Source organism: Ranitomeya imitator, chromosome 2 (genome assembly GCF_032444005.1).
Source record: "Ranitomeya imitator isolate aRanImi1 chromosome 2, aRanImi1.pri, whole genome shotgun sequence".
Classification (NCBI taxonomy): Eukaryota; Metazoa; Chordata; class Amphibia; order Anura; family Dendrobatidae; genus Ranitomeya; species Ranitomeya imitator.
The window spans coordinates 600,466,496-600,481,914 of NC_091283.1; the positions used below are offsets into that span (position 1 = coordinate 600,466,496).

The window sequence follows — 15,419 nt, forward strand, 5'->3', positions numbered from 1 at the left end:
TGGGGTACCGCAGGGGTCAGTATTGGGACCTGTTCTCTTCAACATATTCATTAATGATCTGGTAGAAGGTTTACACAGTAAAATATCGATATTTGCAGATGATACAAAACTATGTAAAGCAGTTAATACAAGAGAAGATAGTATTCTGCTACAGATGGATCTGGATAAGTTGGAAACTTGGGCTGAAAGGTGGCAGATGAGGTTTAACAATGATAAATGTAAGGTTATACACATGGGAAGAGGGAATCAATATCACCATTACACACTGAACGGGAAACCACTGGGTAAATCTGACAGGGAGAAGGACTTGGGGATCCTAGTTAATGATAAACTTACCTGGAGCAGCCAGTGCCAGGCAGCAGCTGCCAAGGCAAACAGGATCATGGGGTGCATTAAAAGAGGTCTGGATACACATGATGAGAGCATTATACTGCCTCTGTACAAATCCCTAGTTAGACCGCACATGGAGTACTGTGTCCAGTTTTGGGCACCGGTGCTCAGGAAGGATATAATGGAACTAGAGAGAGTACAAAGGAGGGCAACAAAATTAATAAAGGGGATGGGAGAACTACAATACCCAGATAGATTAGCGAAATTAGGATTATTTAGTCTAGAAAAAAGACGAATGAGGGGCGATCTAATAACCATGTATAAGTATATAAGGGGACAATACAAATATCTCGCTGAGGATCTGTTTATACCAAGGAAGGTGACGGGCACAAGGGGGCATTCTTTGCGTCTGGAGGAGAGAAGGTTTTTCCACCAACATAGAAGAGGATTCTTTACTGTTAGGGCAGTGAGAATCTGGAATTGCTTGCCTGAGGAGGTGGTGATGGCGAACTCAGTCGAGGGGTTCAAGAGAGGCCTGGATGTCTTCCTGGAGCAGAACAATATTGTATCATACAATTATTAGGTTCTGTAGAAGGACGTAGATCTGGGTATTTATTATGATGGAATATAGGCTGAACTGGATGGACAAATGTCTTTTTTCGGCCTTACTAACTATGTTACTATGTTACTATGAGGAGAAATCAAAAACAATTCGCGCAGGGGTTCGCCCCTCCCATCAGCTATAAACACAGATAAGAGCTTGTTGTCTTACACACACAGAAACAGAATGCAGCAGTTTTCAGACTTAATCTCTACAAAACATTCATTCTCTCGGAATTAAAAACAGTTTCTCTATACAGGCAGATCACTGCACAACTTGAATAAACTGATTCTGACCGCGTCCGGCCAAAACATATAGAAACCTATCCAATGTCAAACCACACATAACACGGGTTTCACTGAATCTCAGTTGTAAATTAAATGTACATTAAAAATATCCACATCTCATCCATCCTGGACCTTCAACAACAGTTAGATAAGTAATGATACTTATGTGATCACTCATACATACATGCTCATTCAGGGATTGTTGTTTCTTTTTTTTTTCTTTCACTTTTCAGTTGATTTTTACAAGAAGAAAATCCCTTATCTCAATCACTCCACCTAATTCAGCTCAAACTGCGCTGAATAATGTCTTCTGTCACATACAGAGGACCACACCTAACGGAACCCCTCATCAATCACGGATTTATGTTTATTCCTTATACTCATTTACTCACCTGTCATCTCATTCAGAGTTCTCATAGACATACAAGGCTCACACAGCCTGCCTATTTTGCACTTTGGAATTAACACAACTCTATATAACAAAAACTGCAGCAGTGTCCACTGACACTCTGAAAGCACTTTAAGGCCAAACAACAAAAACCACGGCCCTAATACAAAATACAGCTTCATATAATTAGCCCGGTTCACTATGTAATTTCGCCGGAATTTTCTGGAGAGTTTCAAATATGTACATTTTTGGAAAGGCTATGGTATAAGCAATAAGAAAAACAATGTTTCCATTTGCCCCGAGTCCTAAGTGGCCGCCATCTTGGATTTTACAAAATGGCTGATTTACATCGATTTTTGTTAATATCTCAGCTTGTAAGTAACGTAAAACTTAAATTTTGACAGCTAAACATACATTTTGAGTACTAAGAAATGCAGTGGTATCCAAATAAATACTCTATATACGACTACAAATTGTATCGGTTTATATTTGAACAAATTTTCGAACTCGAAAAGCAGAGAGTTAATGTTTTTAACTTTTGAACAACCAGAGTGTCTTTACATATCGCCACCATCACTGTCATCATCAGTTTCATATTTGGTCTGAGTGTCCTCGTCATTCATACACTCGCTGTCACACTGACAAAGATCGGTACAGGATAAGTTATTTTTTCGGCACGAACACCTTGAAGAAGAACAGTCATGTTTGCATTGACAACTAATCATCTCGATTATTGCTTTTGGAGCTGGAAGAACATCTGTCATGGTTGGTTTCAACTGTCCATCCAACCCTTTGTGATAGCCATTCTTCTCGGGATCCAGCTGAGAATCCTGCAAAGCAATGTTAGCTTGTCCCCACACTCTGGCTTGGATATGGACTCTGAGGACATGTTGTTTTAGAGCTCCGAGTGTAGGAGGTAACCTGTCACTTTCTGCCATATGCTTGCAAAATAGATGCCATCGCAGTTCGGGAATATTCTTAATAAAAATGCCTTTTGGAGAGTAAGCAAAACATACGAAGGTAGCAAGAGTTGACAACATAGTTTTGCTCACTTCTTTTTCAGTCGAAAGCATCTGCAGAGAACTGATTACGTCTGGTGTTGCGTTCATGTAAGCTTGCAGCCAGATTGCTTTGCCAATTCGAGAGAACCTTCCAGTTGTGTCAGCACCAGTGAATGCATGGAAGGCTGTCAAAGCCTTTGCTCTGTCTGCCCCTATGACTCTCCTTATTGGCTCTATCTCGATCATCCCAGAGACCATTGAAATCGATGTATTCTTCAGCATGAGGTCATAGTTAGCTATGACCAACACCAGTACATCGGTATCAGGGGAGAAGAAAACCATCCTTGCATCCGGTGGGTTTCGTTGTGTTGCCAAGACAGCTTGGTAGATCAACAGTGTGTCTGCTTCTTCGTGATTTGAATTCATACATGATGTTCTGACTCATAGTGAGTGCTGCTCGGTCAACAATTTTGGTCCTTCTTTGAGTTTCAAGGCTGTCAATCGGCCCTGTTATGATCCAACGGATAGCGGAATATAATTCTGCTGGAACGTCGTTTATGTCACTAGTGACCGTTATGGTGTTTTTATCATTGACTTCCGTTGTAAAATTAGCAATGCTTTTCTTTGTGGTCTGTTCTGTTGGTACTACGTTCTTGTTGTCCATGAAAAACATGCTTTGTCCAACAGCTTTTGTGGTACCGGACGTCAATAGAATGTGCATCCCCTGGTGCAATGCATGTGTTCAGTCTTGTTTTCAGTGTTAAATTATCTGATGTTTCAATAGCTTGTTTCAACGATTTCCCTGCGTTGACTGTCCTCACATTATAAAGCTTCTCATTCTCATCGTTCTGACAAAAGAAACATTTTTCCTTATCCAGTGGCCATGTATGTGACCTCGTGAATGGTGATGAAGAGTCAGATGTTAATGAACCTGATTCGTCCATTTCAGCACGTCCTCTTTTTAATCCTCGTTTCTTGGTAATGTGGCTACCAGTAGCTAATGCATGTGCATAACGGTCCCGGGCTCGTTGTATTTGGTCGTTGTTAATTGCATTTGTGTAACAACTTCGATGGTAGACTGCCTGATGTGTAGCGATTGTGTCTTTCCTGTTGCTAATCCGTCGATGGATATCAACATAGTTGCCATCTTGTAAACTTGCCCTCTCTGCTACTATGTCCAAAACGCGCTGGTAAGACTGTATCCGAGGATTTTGCACCAACTTCTCATTGCCATTGGAAGACTGACAGAGCATACATAGCTTCCAGTTGATAGGTGCCTCACCTTCACAAGTGACTTCAGTAGCTTGTGGTTTGTCTGTCATGTTCAACTCCTGTAATAAAAGAAAAAAAAAACATGTGATTCCTGTCATTATGTATTATTATGTCAATACTAATTAATTATAAAAAACTGCTGTAGTAAATATCTAAAACACATCTGCAACTAGTAATATTGCATTTCTTAGCCCTAAAATGTATGTTTAGCTGTCAAATTTTATTTTTATGTTATTTATAAGCTGAGATATTAACGAAAATTGGTTTTACGTCAGCCATTTTGTCAAATCCAATATGGCGGTCACGTGGGACTCGGGGCAAATGGAAACATTGTTTTTCGTATTGCTTATACTATAACCTTTCCAAAAATGTATAGTTTTCAGACTCTCCAAAAAAATCCGGCGAAGGCCTAAATCAATACATAGTGAACCGGACTAAATGTACTGCCAATCCAAAATGACCAAAATAACAACACTGCACAGAGTCTATCCCAGCTCTGTATTGCACGCTACGCAAATACACAACCAATTAGGGTAATGACAAATGATACAGAGAACAATTATCATCTTATAACTCTATTATTCAACTCTCATACGGACATAAATAGACAAAACACAAAACTCACTGGTGATGTGGATTCTTTGAACCATGCTCGCAGCCTTTTACCCAGAGGTATGGAGAGATCCAGATGAGAGATTGCAAGTGCAAAACAGGTTTGTAAGAATAACATTTCTCACCTTGCTGCAGCTGGTGTTTTGCATGTCCAATTTCTCAGCAGAAAACTCCCCCATACGGATTCCGAATAGGCTGGATACACGGCCCCGGTCGGGCGCCAAAACTGTTATAGCTGTTTTCGTTCTGACCAACGTCAGCTGACAGATCACCAGTGAGACCAAATTGTGGAGTTACGCCCGTCATTTTACAAGCGCGCTTGAAGACAAAAAGACACCTCACACATATCCTGTGAGCAAGTCACTTTTATCTGAAGTAATAGAACAAGAGGCAATATTTTATACCATTTACAACAAATGTAACTCTTAATGCAATTCATGTAGCCCCCACCATCACCCAGGGTCATACTGACCTTTATTCTCTCACGTACCTGGAGCATGATGTGTCTGACTATTGAGAACATACATGATAAGAAGGGTAGTCTCCTTGAAGCGGAGACCATCAGACTACTGCATCAACAGATTCTAGTAATTCTAACAATTAAAGGCAACAGGCACTTAAAGGCAAACTATTAACCCTTCTATATCACTATGTTACCAACAGCCAGTAAGGGATGCATTACATGTGCCATAGGGCACAGGGTGAGTGATAGCGGGTGCCACATGTAGGATGGCACAGTATTTGGACATTTAACATCTGGTGATGAGCATATTTTCGGTCCGTGAAACCATTGCATCGTACTTAGACCTATGTCATTCTATGGGGCCGTGCACATCAGATTTTTTTCCTTGGATAGAGCCGCTCAAGGGAAAAAAAAAATAAAACACAGCAGGCTCGATTTGCATCCGATATTTGGATCGCACTCGACCATGTGAGTCGATGAGTGTGTGGAAATTATCAGACTGCACTCGGATGACATCTAAGATAATTAAAATTACTAAGATGAATCTTTAAAAAAAAAAAAATAATGATTAAAAAATAATAATAGTTATGGAGTTAGGAAGGACAGGACGTAAACCAATGGCACAAAAATGAAAAACTGTCCTGAAGTGAAGGGGTTAAGCTTCCACCAATACAATAAGTTTACTATCGGAATCACAACACAGGCGGTCTTATTGGGGTCTAATGTGATCGTGAGCCTCTTGATTAAAAGACTCCAGCAGTGCAGGACTGGGGACCACCACTAGAAACAACTGCCACGTGGTTTATGCCCACTGGTTGCCAGGCGACCAGAGACGCCACGTCGACGGTCCGTTCGCGCACCGGAAGTCGAGTTGTTGGAATGATGACGTTTCCCAGCGCGCCTGTATCCGGCGGCCATTTTCCTTTTGGGCAGCTCCTATAGGCAGCAGTGCTCGGCGCCAGTGCTGCGTTATGTGGCGGTGGAGGCGCACTGCAGGGGATCTCCCGGAGCACGGCTGCCGCTAACTCACTGCTGCCGGGGACATGGCGGCCGGTGCCAGGGTGCTGAAGCTGGGGCGTCGGTACAAGTACTTGGCAGCTGCCGCCCTGGCTCTGCTGCTGTTACAAGGCCTGGTGGTGTGGAGCTTCAGCGGACTGGACGAGGATGGAGAGATAGTAAGCGCTGCATTGAGTGTGTGTGTGTATGGGGGGCAGCACTGGGGTCCCATAGTGGGCACAGGGACTTGTGTGATAGCGGGTGCCACATCTAGGATGGCACAGTATTTGCACGTGATGGGCACGTAGTTGGCGTACTGTAACCTGGCCGTATTGGTGCCCGCTGACTTGTGCCGGTGTCGCCCGCCTTCCTGCTTTGCTGTGATGACTTTTTGTATTCCAGAATGCCCCTCAGAAGAGGAGTAGAAGCCCCGATAAGGCGGAACACTCCAAGGACCCTGACAGTTCCGCAGGGCGCAGAGCTTGGCGATCGAGGATAAAGGGAGGGAGAGCGGGCAGTGAGGTAGCCAGAGTGGCAAAAGAGGCTAATGCAAAGTCCAAGCTGAGCACCCGTATCCATGTCCCGCAGGAAACGTGGGCCAATCTGACCAGAGACGGGGACACGGGAAGCGTAGAAGGACCTCATCACACCGACCATGGCTTCACCCGCAAATGTGAAGTCAAAGGAAAAGATGCCTTGTCTGCACTGGCAAGAGCACCTACCCAAAAGTGCCAGCAGGAGATTGCCAACCTGGTGTGTTTACACCAGCAGGGACGGCTCATGCCGAAGAGCTTGCCACGTTACTGCCACACCACAGGTAGCTGGTCTTCATCTCTGTGTCTGCACTAACGTGTTAGTTACTGACATGGCCCCTGGGTATTCCGACAACCTTCACACGTCTCTGATTGATGGCTCTCACGGGGTGCTGCTGTTTAGTGAGGCATTGTCAGTGTGTGCGTATTGTGGCGTTATGCATGATCTTTGGTAGGGGTGGGGGCAGAACCAGGACACTCGTCACATTGAGGCGTGATGAGCTATTTCACGGGTGAAGGAAAAGGTGGCTTTGAGTTAAAGAATAAGTTAAATTCCAGCTTTATTCCCTTCTACCTTGGACCTGTAGGCAAAGTCCTTAAAGGGGTTGTCCATCGGGGCAAAAAAAATGAGGCAATACTCTGCCTCAGCCATGTAACCTTTATGAGGTCCATGCTGGTTTGTAGTTCTTGGTCCTGACTCGACACCGCCCAAGCCAGCCCAGACTATCCCTGGCTATGGCAGGTCACTGCTGGTGCCAGTGATGGGCCGAGCAGACATTTCCTGACTTGGAGGGAGGCGGGTGATCAGTAAGGTGAATATCACTGGTTTTATTTGTTTTAATCTCTGAGCCCCCCGAAAATTTCTTCTGGGCAACCCCAGATAGGGGATTAGAGGAGCAGGTCCCGTGGAGGGTTTACTTTTTGGCTGCCATCAGAATATGATGCCATGTGATATCAGCTTTGTCAGTATCTGTGATCCATTACTTTGTAGTGTAACACGTGGCCATTCTAAAGAATAGCGGCGCTTGTAACACATGATTATTGTAAGATCTGCTGATTGTTAGGGCAATTCTTGTTCTTTTTCCTTATCAATGTGCAATGTCATAAAGGTAAATTTTTGTCCCAGTGGTATTGATGAGATCTGATGTTTTTTTTTCCCGTATGTGTTTGCACTTTCCGTCCATAATTAATAAGCGTTATCCTCTGGTTGCTTTCTGTCGCAGGTAAACTGACATCCGGTTTGCAATGGGAAGAGAATGATATTGTAGCTCCAGTCCACAAGAAACCTCTGCGTCTGGTCTTCATGCTTGTGGTCCACGGGAGAGCTGTGCGCCAGCTGAAACGCCTTATTAAAGCTATATACCACAAAGACCACTTTTACTACATCCACGTGGATCAGGTAGGGACAGTTCCCACCGTGGTAATAGGCGTACCTATGCTGAAAGTGTTAATAGGGTAATCAGGCGACGGTCCATATTTCCAGATGCAAGAAAACAGATCAGTTAACCGTGGTCTATTAAATGGCAGATTCTGATCAGAGAGACAGACATTGAGTTTAATGGAACAGACACAAATTCTATGGATCTCCGTGCTGAGAACATGTCGCAGGTTTTATAATACTGTCTGCCTCCATTGTTACATAGATCTCAGCCCTGATGAGAGGAGGGTGTACTGATTTTGACACTGGGCATAGTTTGGATGTTGGCATGAGCAGTTGGAGTGAACACTTTAAGAAAGAGATCATTCAGCTAGTCTCATGGAGTTCCAAAGCTAGTACACCAGCCTCATCAGGTCTGAGAGCTATTTGCCAATGCATGATGTCTTTAGTCTAACATCTGGTGACAGATTCACTTTAAATTAGATGAGAAATGTGCCCCTCAATATTTTTTTTCTTGCCTTTCCAGCGTTCCAATTACCTGCACAATGAAATGGTTCAGATAGCACAACAATACACAAATATTCGTGTCACGCCTTGGCGCATGATCACCATCTGGGGTGGTGCCAGCCTGCTCACCATGTATTTACGTAGCATGCAGGATCTGCTGGAGATGACCGACTGGCCTTGGGACTTCTTCATCAACCTGAGTGCTGCGGACTACCCCACCAGGTGAGTAAAATATGTTGCGCTTGTTTGTAGCCCTTTAAAAGGATATGATTTATCATCTTGTTTTTTTCACATAGGACCAATCAGGAGCTGGTTTACTTCTTATCGAAATACAAGGATAAGAACTTTCTTAAATCTCATGGCCGTGATAATGCTCGGTAAGGATATGCGTGAGCTGGTGATATTTTATTTAACATTTTTACTTTTTATTTTTTTTCCCCATTTTATGCACCAGAACATCTGTAAACTCAATAATGGAGGCATTGTATTAAAATCACTTCTGTGACTACTATCTCGGTGCTGTTCTTCGCCTGTATCTATCAGACGTATACAGCATGTCCTGTAAACGGCCAACCCCTTTAAGCAGAGTACAGTGATTCCAGTTGATGAGTGTCCCCGTCTTGTACAAGACGCCTAAAACAAGGTTTTCTTTCCTTCTTCTAGGTTCATTAAGAAGCAAGGAATCGATCGTCTTTTCCATGAATGTGATTCTCACATGTGGCGTCTTGGTGAGCGGGAGATTCCAGAGGGCATTGTGGTGGATGGCGGCTCGGATTGGTTTGTCCTGACTCGCCCGTTTGTGAAATACGTGATTTATACTCAGGATGTCCTCGTGTCCGAGCTCCGGCGTTTCTACAAGTACACGTTGCTCCCCGCCGAGGTCAGAGACTAGTCTCGCGCATCCCTGGGTCTGGGGACATACTGTGTCATCAGTGGTCACTCACTGCTGAATGTCTTCCTCTTTTCAGTCATTTTTTCACACCGTCTTGGAGAACAGTCAAGATTGCGATACGTTTGTGGATAATAACTTGCGAGTGACAAACTGGAACCGGAAACTGGGCTGCCGCTGCCAGTATAAGCACATTGTGGACTGGTGCGGCTGCTCCCCTAATGACTTCAAACCACCAGACATTTCACGACTAAAGGTAACCTTCGAATATATAGTTTCTGGAACATCCATGATCCTGAGCTGTCCGGTCATAAGAGTCTCTAGATTAACCCATTACCGACCTCCGCCGTACTATTACAGCGGAGGTCAGTATCCCCGCTTTGCAGGCTGCGGCGGTGAGCCCGCATCAAAGCCGGGACATGTCAGCTGTTTTGAACAGCTGATATTCCCGCAATAGCGGCGGGTGGAATTGCGATTCACCCGCCGCTATTAACTAGATAAATGCCGCTGTCAAACGCTGACAGCGGCATTTAACTACTGCTTCCGGCCATCGGGCTGGAAATGAGCGGATCGTCAACCCCGTCACATGATCGGGGGTCAGCGATGCATCGGCATAACTTGAGACCTTGAGACCTCTATGGTTGTTGATGCTGACTTGCTGTGCGCTCATAGCAAGCCTGCATTTCAGCTACATAGCAGCGATCTGATCAGGCTATGCCAGCTTCTAGCCTCCCATGGAGACTATTAAAGCATGGCAAAAAGTAAAAAAAAAAAAGTATAAAAGTTTAAATCGCCTCATTCAAAATAAAACAATTAAAAAAAAAATCAAACCTACACATATTTGGTATCGCCACGTTCCGAATCGCCCGATCTATCAATAAAAAAGCATTAACCTGATCGCTAAACAGCATAGCGAGAAAAAAATTTGAAACGCCAGAATTATGATTTTTTGGTCGCCGCAACATTGCATTAAAATGCAATAACGGGCGATCAAAAGAACATATCAGCACCAAAATGGTATCATTAAAAACGTCAGCTCAGCACGCAAAAAATAAGTCCTCACCAACCCCAGATCACCAAAAATGGAGACGCTACAGGTATTGCACAATTTTATTTTATTTTTTAGCAAAGTTTGGAATTTTTTTTTGCCACTTAGATAAAACGTAAGCTAGACATGTTTGGTGTCTGTGAACTCGTAATGACCTGGAGAATCATAATATCAGGTCAGTTTTAGCATTTATTGAACCTAGCAAAAAAGCCAAACAAAAAACAAGTGTGGGATTGCACTTTTTTTGCAATTTCACCGCACTTGGAATTTTGTTTTCCCATTTTCTAGTACACAACATGCTAAAACCAATGATGTCGTTCAAAAGTACAACTCGTCCCGCAAAAAATAAGCTCTCACATGGCTATGTTGACGGGAAAATAAAAAAGTTATGGCTCTGGGAAGGAGGGGAGCGAAAAACGAGAATGCAAAAATGGAAAGGGGCAAGGTCTTGAAGGGGGTTAAGGGCTTGTTCAGATGAGTGATACTTCTGGCAATTTTTTTGGCATCCTTATGCTTGCACTGTTTTGGGGCAGTTTTTCCAGTCTCCGTCCACCTTTATCTATGATTGAGCATAGATAAGATTAAGCCCCATCCAATGTTTTATCAGGTGCTGTGCCTACAATAGTAATTGGGCAATACTGGCTACTTTCGGCAGTGTGTCCTGACCAAAATAGGGGGTGTTGTGATTCTTTTTCTGTTACATTTTTTTTTGTATTTGGTTTCATGTTTTTACTTTGCCCCGCAGTGCTAACAACCAAATTCATCATATGTTTGTTTTTTGTTTTGTTTTAGCAAGTTTCCAGGCCGACATTCTTTGCTAGAAAATTTGAGTCATCTGTGAATCAGGAGGCTATGGATATTCTGGATGCTCATGTATTTGGAGAACCAGATCCAGGGACCCCAAATCTAAAAGCTTACTGGGAGAATGTCTATCACTACACAGAAGGACAAGAAGGTGTCACTGATGTCACCATGACTGCGTACACGTCATTTACACGATTGTCATTGAACAAACTTCGGAAACCTGAGAAAGAGAACAAAAAGTCAGCCTGCAGGTAGCCAAAGACTGAACCTTTTATGCATTTTACTGCAACCCTTGCCATATGATCTACCTGTTTAGTTGTATTTAGCGTGCAAACAGCTTAAATACACTCAAAGTGCTAAGTTCTGCCTATGAGAGGTGCGTTTATTAGTGTAGGTTCCCATCTAAAGAGGTCGCCTTGTTGCTGGCAGATGGGCTTTCACAATTTGATCCAAATGTGCACAAAGGTCCTTACATGTAAGAGCACAGTCTATATAGCAGTGATGCAATTTATTAACTTGTAGAGTTGAAAGGAGCCTGCCTTTAGATTCACCAACTATGGGCAACAGGAATCGGCACCTGGCAGCGCAATTGCAGCCAGGTATGCTTCGTTCTGGCTTCTTTCTGCCCTGCTCCAGTTGTTTGACAGAATTTTCCCTATTTATATGCACAGGGAGAGAATTGTCAATCAAGTAGAGCAGGGCGGAGACAAACAAAATCAGGGACTTGCCTTGGACTAGTCAGCCGAGTCACATAGTCTTTAACCGGCTTTTAAATGTATGATTTCACTTAAATACTGCAGCTTTTCATAGTTAATACAAGTTATTCTTCTCTCTTGGTTGTAAAGATTTAATGTAGGATTTAAAATTTCTAGCGCCTAAAGCTCAACTTTTCCCTCCTCCCTGTGTAGCTTTTCTGCAGATGACTTCCCATCAAGTGTCGAAGTTTATTTTCACGATGATCGCTTCCAAGGTTATTTGGTGACCCAGAGAGTCCATCCAAGTGAGACTCTGGAATTCTGGATGATGCCACGAGGCAGCCTGAGGATACTTGACAAGATTGGAGCATTTAGTCGTATCCAAAATTTGGAGGTAATGTAAAAAGATTTCATTATAAGGGCCAATTCCACTTATACAAGGGCCCGTGCGTCAAATACTACATCTGAGCTGCAATACTGAACACAGACCATAGACAAATATTAAACTCCTCTCGCAAAAAAAAACCCATATAAAAACCTTCATAGTTTCCCATTGACAGAAACACGTTTTGGTTCTTGTAATGCTAGTATGAAATCAATATAAAAAATGTGTATTAGAGGCCCTCCCTGTGATATTTTATTTAACTATTTTTTTTTTATTTTTCTAGGTGGGCACTGAATGGGATGCCAAGGAGCGAATTTTCCGTAATTTTGGTGGTCTTATTGGGCCCATGGATGAGCCTGTTGCTGTGCAGAGGTGGACGCACGGAGTCAATGTTACTGTTACGGTGGTTTGGATTGATCCTACCTACATAATAGCTGCTTCATATGACATTTCAGTTGATTCTGAGGCCGATTTCACGCAATACAAGCCCCCTTTAACGCGTCCCCTTCGTCCTGGAGTGTGGCACGTTCGCCTGTTGCATTTGTGGGAACTGTTGGCTGAAGTAAAATTTTTGGTGGTACCACTGACCCACAGGAACAAGCAGCCACTACAAAAAGGTAAATTGTGTGTGGGGTTCACATCGGGCAGCTACTGTGCCCACTTAAGTTCATCAAAAAATGAATGTCACTACTGTACGGGGATTAATGCTCCCTTCTGTGCATCATTGCCCTCCTTCTGTGCATCATTGCCCTCCTTCTGTCAGTATCTCATTTAATGGGGGATCATGGGTATAAGAGGTCTGACTATATGTATATCTCTAATGATCTCTGTACTTTTAGGTGACAGGTGGTTACATGCCGGCCCATCTCATGGACAGTACATGGAGCAGGATTTTCAGGCTTTGAGTGGAATCCTTGGTCTTCCTTCACGTGTTGAGATTGAACAGGAGGCTGTCAAAAAATCTGACCTTATGGGTCAGGATTTGGAAAAATGGACAGACACCAGTTTAAGTGATTTCTGGTCCGTTGGCGGAATTTGCACCAAGACTGCCCCTACGTTGTGCCCATCACTTCCAGTCTGTTCTGATACGCATTGGAGTTCTTTATCACCTGACCCGAAATCTGAATTGGGTCCTGTCAGACCAGATGGCCGCCTGAGGTAGCAGGAAATAATGACAAATAGACTCATACCTACAACAAAAGACTTTCAATTCTGTAGGTGGCACAACGCTCGACTTGTGCTTTACTGATCTGATCATCACACGTCGGAGTGCGCAGATATTTGCTGTCTCACTCTACACCCAAGAGCATGGCACCTTCTTGAGTGAGGAGTCAATGAACGTGCCCTTGGTTCCATTTCAACTCTCATTCAACTTACATGATCTGCAAAGTGTGCCAAGCTGGTCCAGCATTTCCAATGGGTGCCAAATATGTTCTGGCCATGGACTTACCTGCTGCTACAAGACAAGCCCTGAATTGACCAAATACCACATGGGTAGACACTACTATTCCTGCAGGGGCTGGTTCCTCTGGTGGATGACTATTTCTGTACTGTGGATGGATCACGTGTACAAGCGTGCCGACTTGTTACAAATGACTTTATTAAAAGGTGATGACATCACTTACCGCTCTTGAGTTTTTTTCAGTAGTACGGTAATAGTACGGCCACTGAATTGGCTCTCCATCCATCCCTTATCATACTGATGGCAGACATAGTGATGCTAGAATAAGTGGCAAATCTAAAATAAAAAGTTTACCAAAGGTTGGCTGTGTAGTGCAGCTTGCTGTGTAAATGTGTGGGGCTGGCGCCACAGGACAGTGTACCCTCAATCATTCTTGTGACGCAATGAAGCACTTTATTAATGTGATTTTTATGGAGTGAGATCTGTCTTAATAATTGATATGTTATAATCACTACATTTGTCACTAATATGTGTTACTTAAGTGTACTGACCAGGTTTATTTTCTCCGACGCAAACAGAAGAGATTTATATTTGCACCATCTGCATATAGCGTTGTGAACCAAGCCATCAAAATTATGATTCTAAGCTATTCAGATTTTCAATAAAAGTACATAAAAATTTTACATAATATTAAAAAAAGGCAAAATACACAGACACATTTTAAAAAAAAAAAGGTAGGTGAGCCGAGTAGTAAGACGTACAGAAGGAGTCACTTCAAAAGTCCAAGTGAAGTAAATCAAAATAGAGCTTGGTAAAAACTGACAGTAAGGTCATAGCAGACCAAACATCAACCCGATCAGTAGCTGACAACATAAGTAATATACCAAGAAAGTAGAGCTCACCCAGCGAATACCTGACGTGTTTCACAACAACCCCAGAAGAAGCTGTTGTGAAACGCGTGTTAAGTGATAGGATTCACTTCAAGAGAGAAAAACCATTCTGTAAATCTCACTACTTTCTGTCCTCATTGTTTTTCCATGTGTCTGCATTTGCACATTTTTTTTTATGTGACTTTTTATTATCTAATAAAAGTTATGTGTTATTGAATTCATGATCATTTATATCCTGCATAATTATTCTTGTTTGTCCATTATTTATATGTATGCTAAAGATTTTTCACTCTTTGCCCTGGGTCACTACTCTTTGGTTGATCTTATAAGAATTGGGTTTGTACTCTTATAAACCCCAGTGTATCTGTTGTTTCACACAAAACGTGGAAAAGCGTGGTCTGATGTTGCTTGTTCTGTAACTTGACATACATTTTTTTTTTTTCAGGGGGCAGATAGTCTTTATTAGTATTCTACCAGCACTGGAGGTGCTGAATCTTCTTTCCCCTCACTTCCCAGCATGGATTACTTCAGCTGATATCCAGTCACTTGCCTGCCTGTTATGCCGGTATGCAGTCGTTACCTTATCACAGCTGTACAATTTTCACTTCCTATAATCCATTTTGGCCTATTTGCTGCCAAGAGACAAGTTACACTTGACAACAAGCAGTGGGCACCTCGGGTAGAAGTGGTTGGCACTTTGGTTCTGGATAAGAGCATAGGTCCCGATTCATCCAGTCTTGTGGTGTTAACGCCGATCTTGATCAGGAGACGTTCTTGAGTTGGTTGCTCCTGATTCTGTCTCAACTTAGAAGTGGTCTGCGCCCTCATGTGTGCCATTCCTCAAATCTTACTCCGGAATGGACTGGAGTAAGATCTGAGACCTAAAGAATGCCACCACATAACGGTATTTTGAATTTGAAGTCTGCCCCTCTTTCCAA

General features: G+C 43.0%; 1 protein-coding gene across 2 annotated transcripts; it reads left to right on the top strand.

Moving 5' to 3' along the window:
• Window positions 1–5,866: 5,866 nt before the first annotated feature.
• XYLT2 (xylosyltransferase 2) lies at window positions 5,867–14,705 on the top strand. Of its 2 annotated transcripts, none has more exons than XM_069752389.1 (11): window positions 5,867–6,129; window positions 6,353–6,767; window positions 7,707–7,882; window positions 8,388–8,590; window positions 8,665–8,745; window positions 9,032–9,248; window positions 9,337–9,513; window positions 11,098–11,360; window positions 12,018–12,198; window positions 12,473–12,806; window positions 13,029–14,705. In XM_069752389.1, the coding sequence occupies exons 1-11, from the start codon at window positions 5,998–6,000 to the stop codon at window positions 13,349–13,351; spliced, it is 2,502 nt and encodes an 833-aa protein (XP_069608490.1). In that variant the 5' UTR covers window positions 5,867–5,997; the 3' UTR covers window positions 13,352–14,705. The 2 variants fall into 2 exon arrangements, with proteins under 2 accessions (XP_069608490.1, XP_069608491.1); XM_069752390.1 differs by having other exon boundaries at window positions 6,539–6,767.
• Window positions 14,706–15,419: the final 714 nt, after the last annotated feature.

What these genes read in the sequence shown, in the direction of transcription:
- XYLT2 (XM_069752389.1), top strand. Translation starts at nt 5,998, where the DNA reads ATGGCGGCCGGTGCCAGGGTGCTGAAGCTGGGGCGTCGGTACAAGTAC. An exon ending in GCTGCGGACTACCCCACCAG is followed by an intron (nt 8,591 to 8,664) that starts GTGAGTAAAATA and finishes TTTTTCACATAG; the next exon opens with GACCAATCAGGAGCTGGTTT. An exon ending in ACACGTTGCTCCCCGCCGAG is followed by an intron (nt 9,249 to 9,336) that starts GTCAGAGACTAG and finishes TCCTCTTTTCAG; the next exon opens with TCATTTTTTCACACCGTCTT.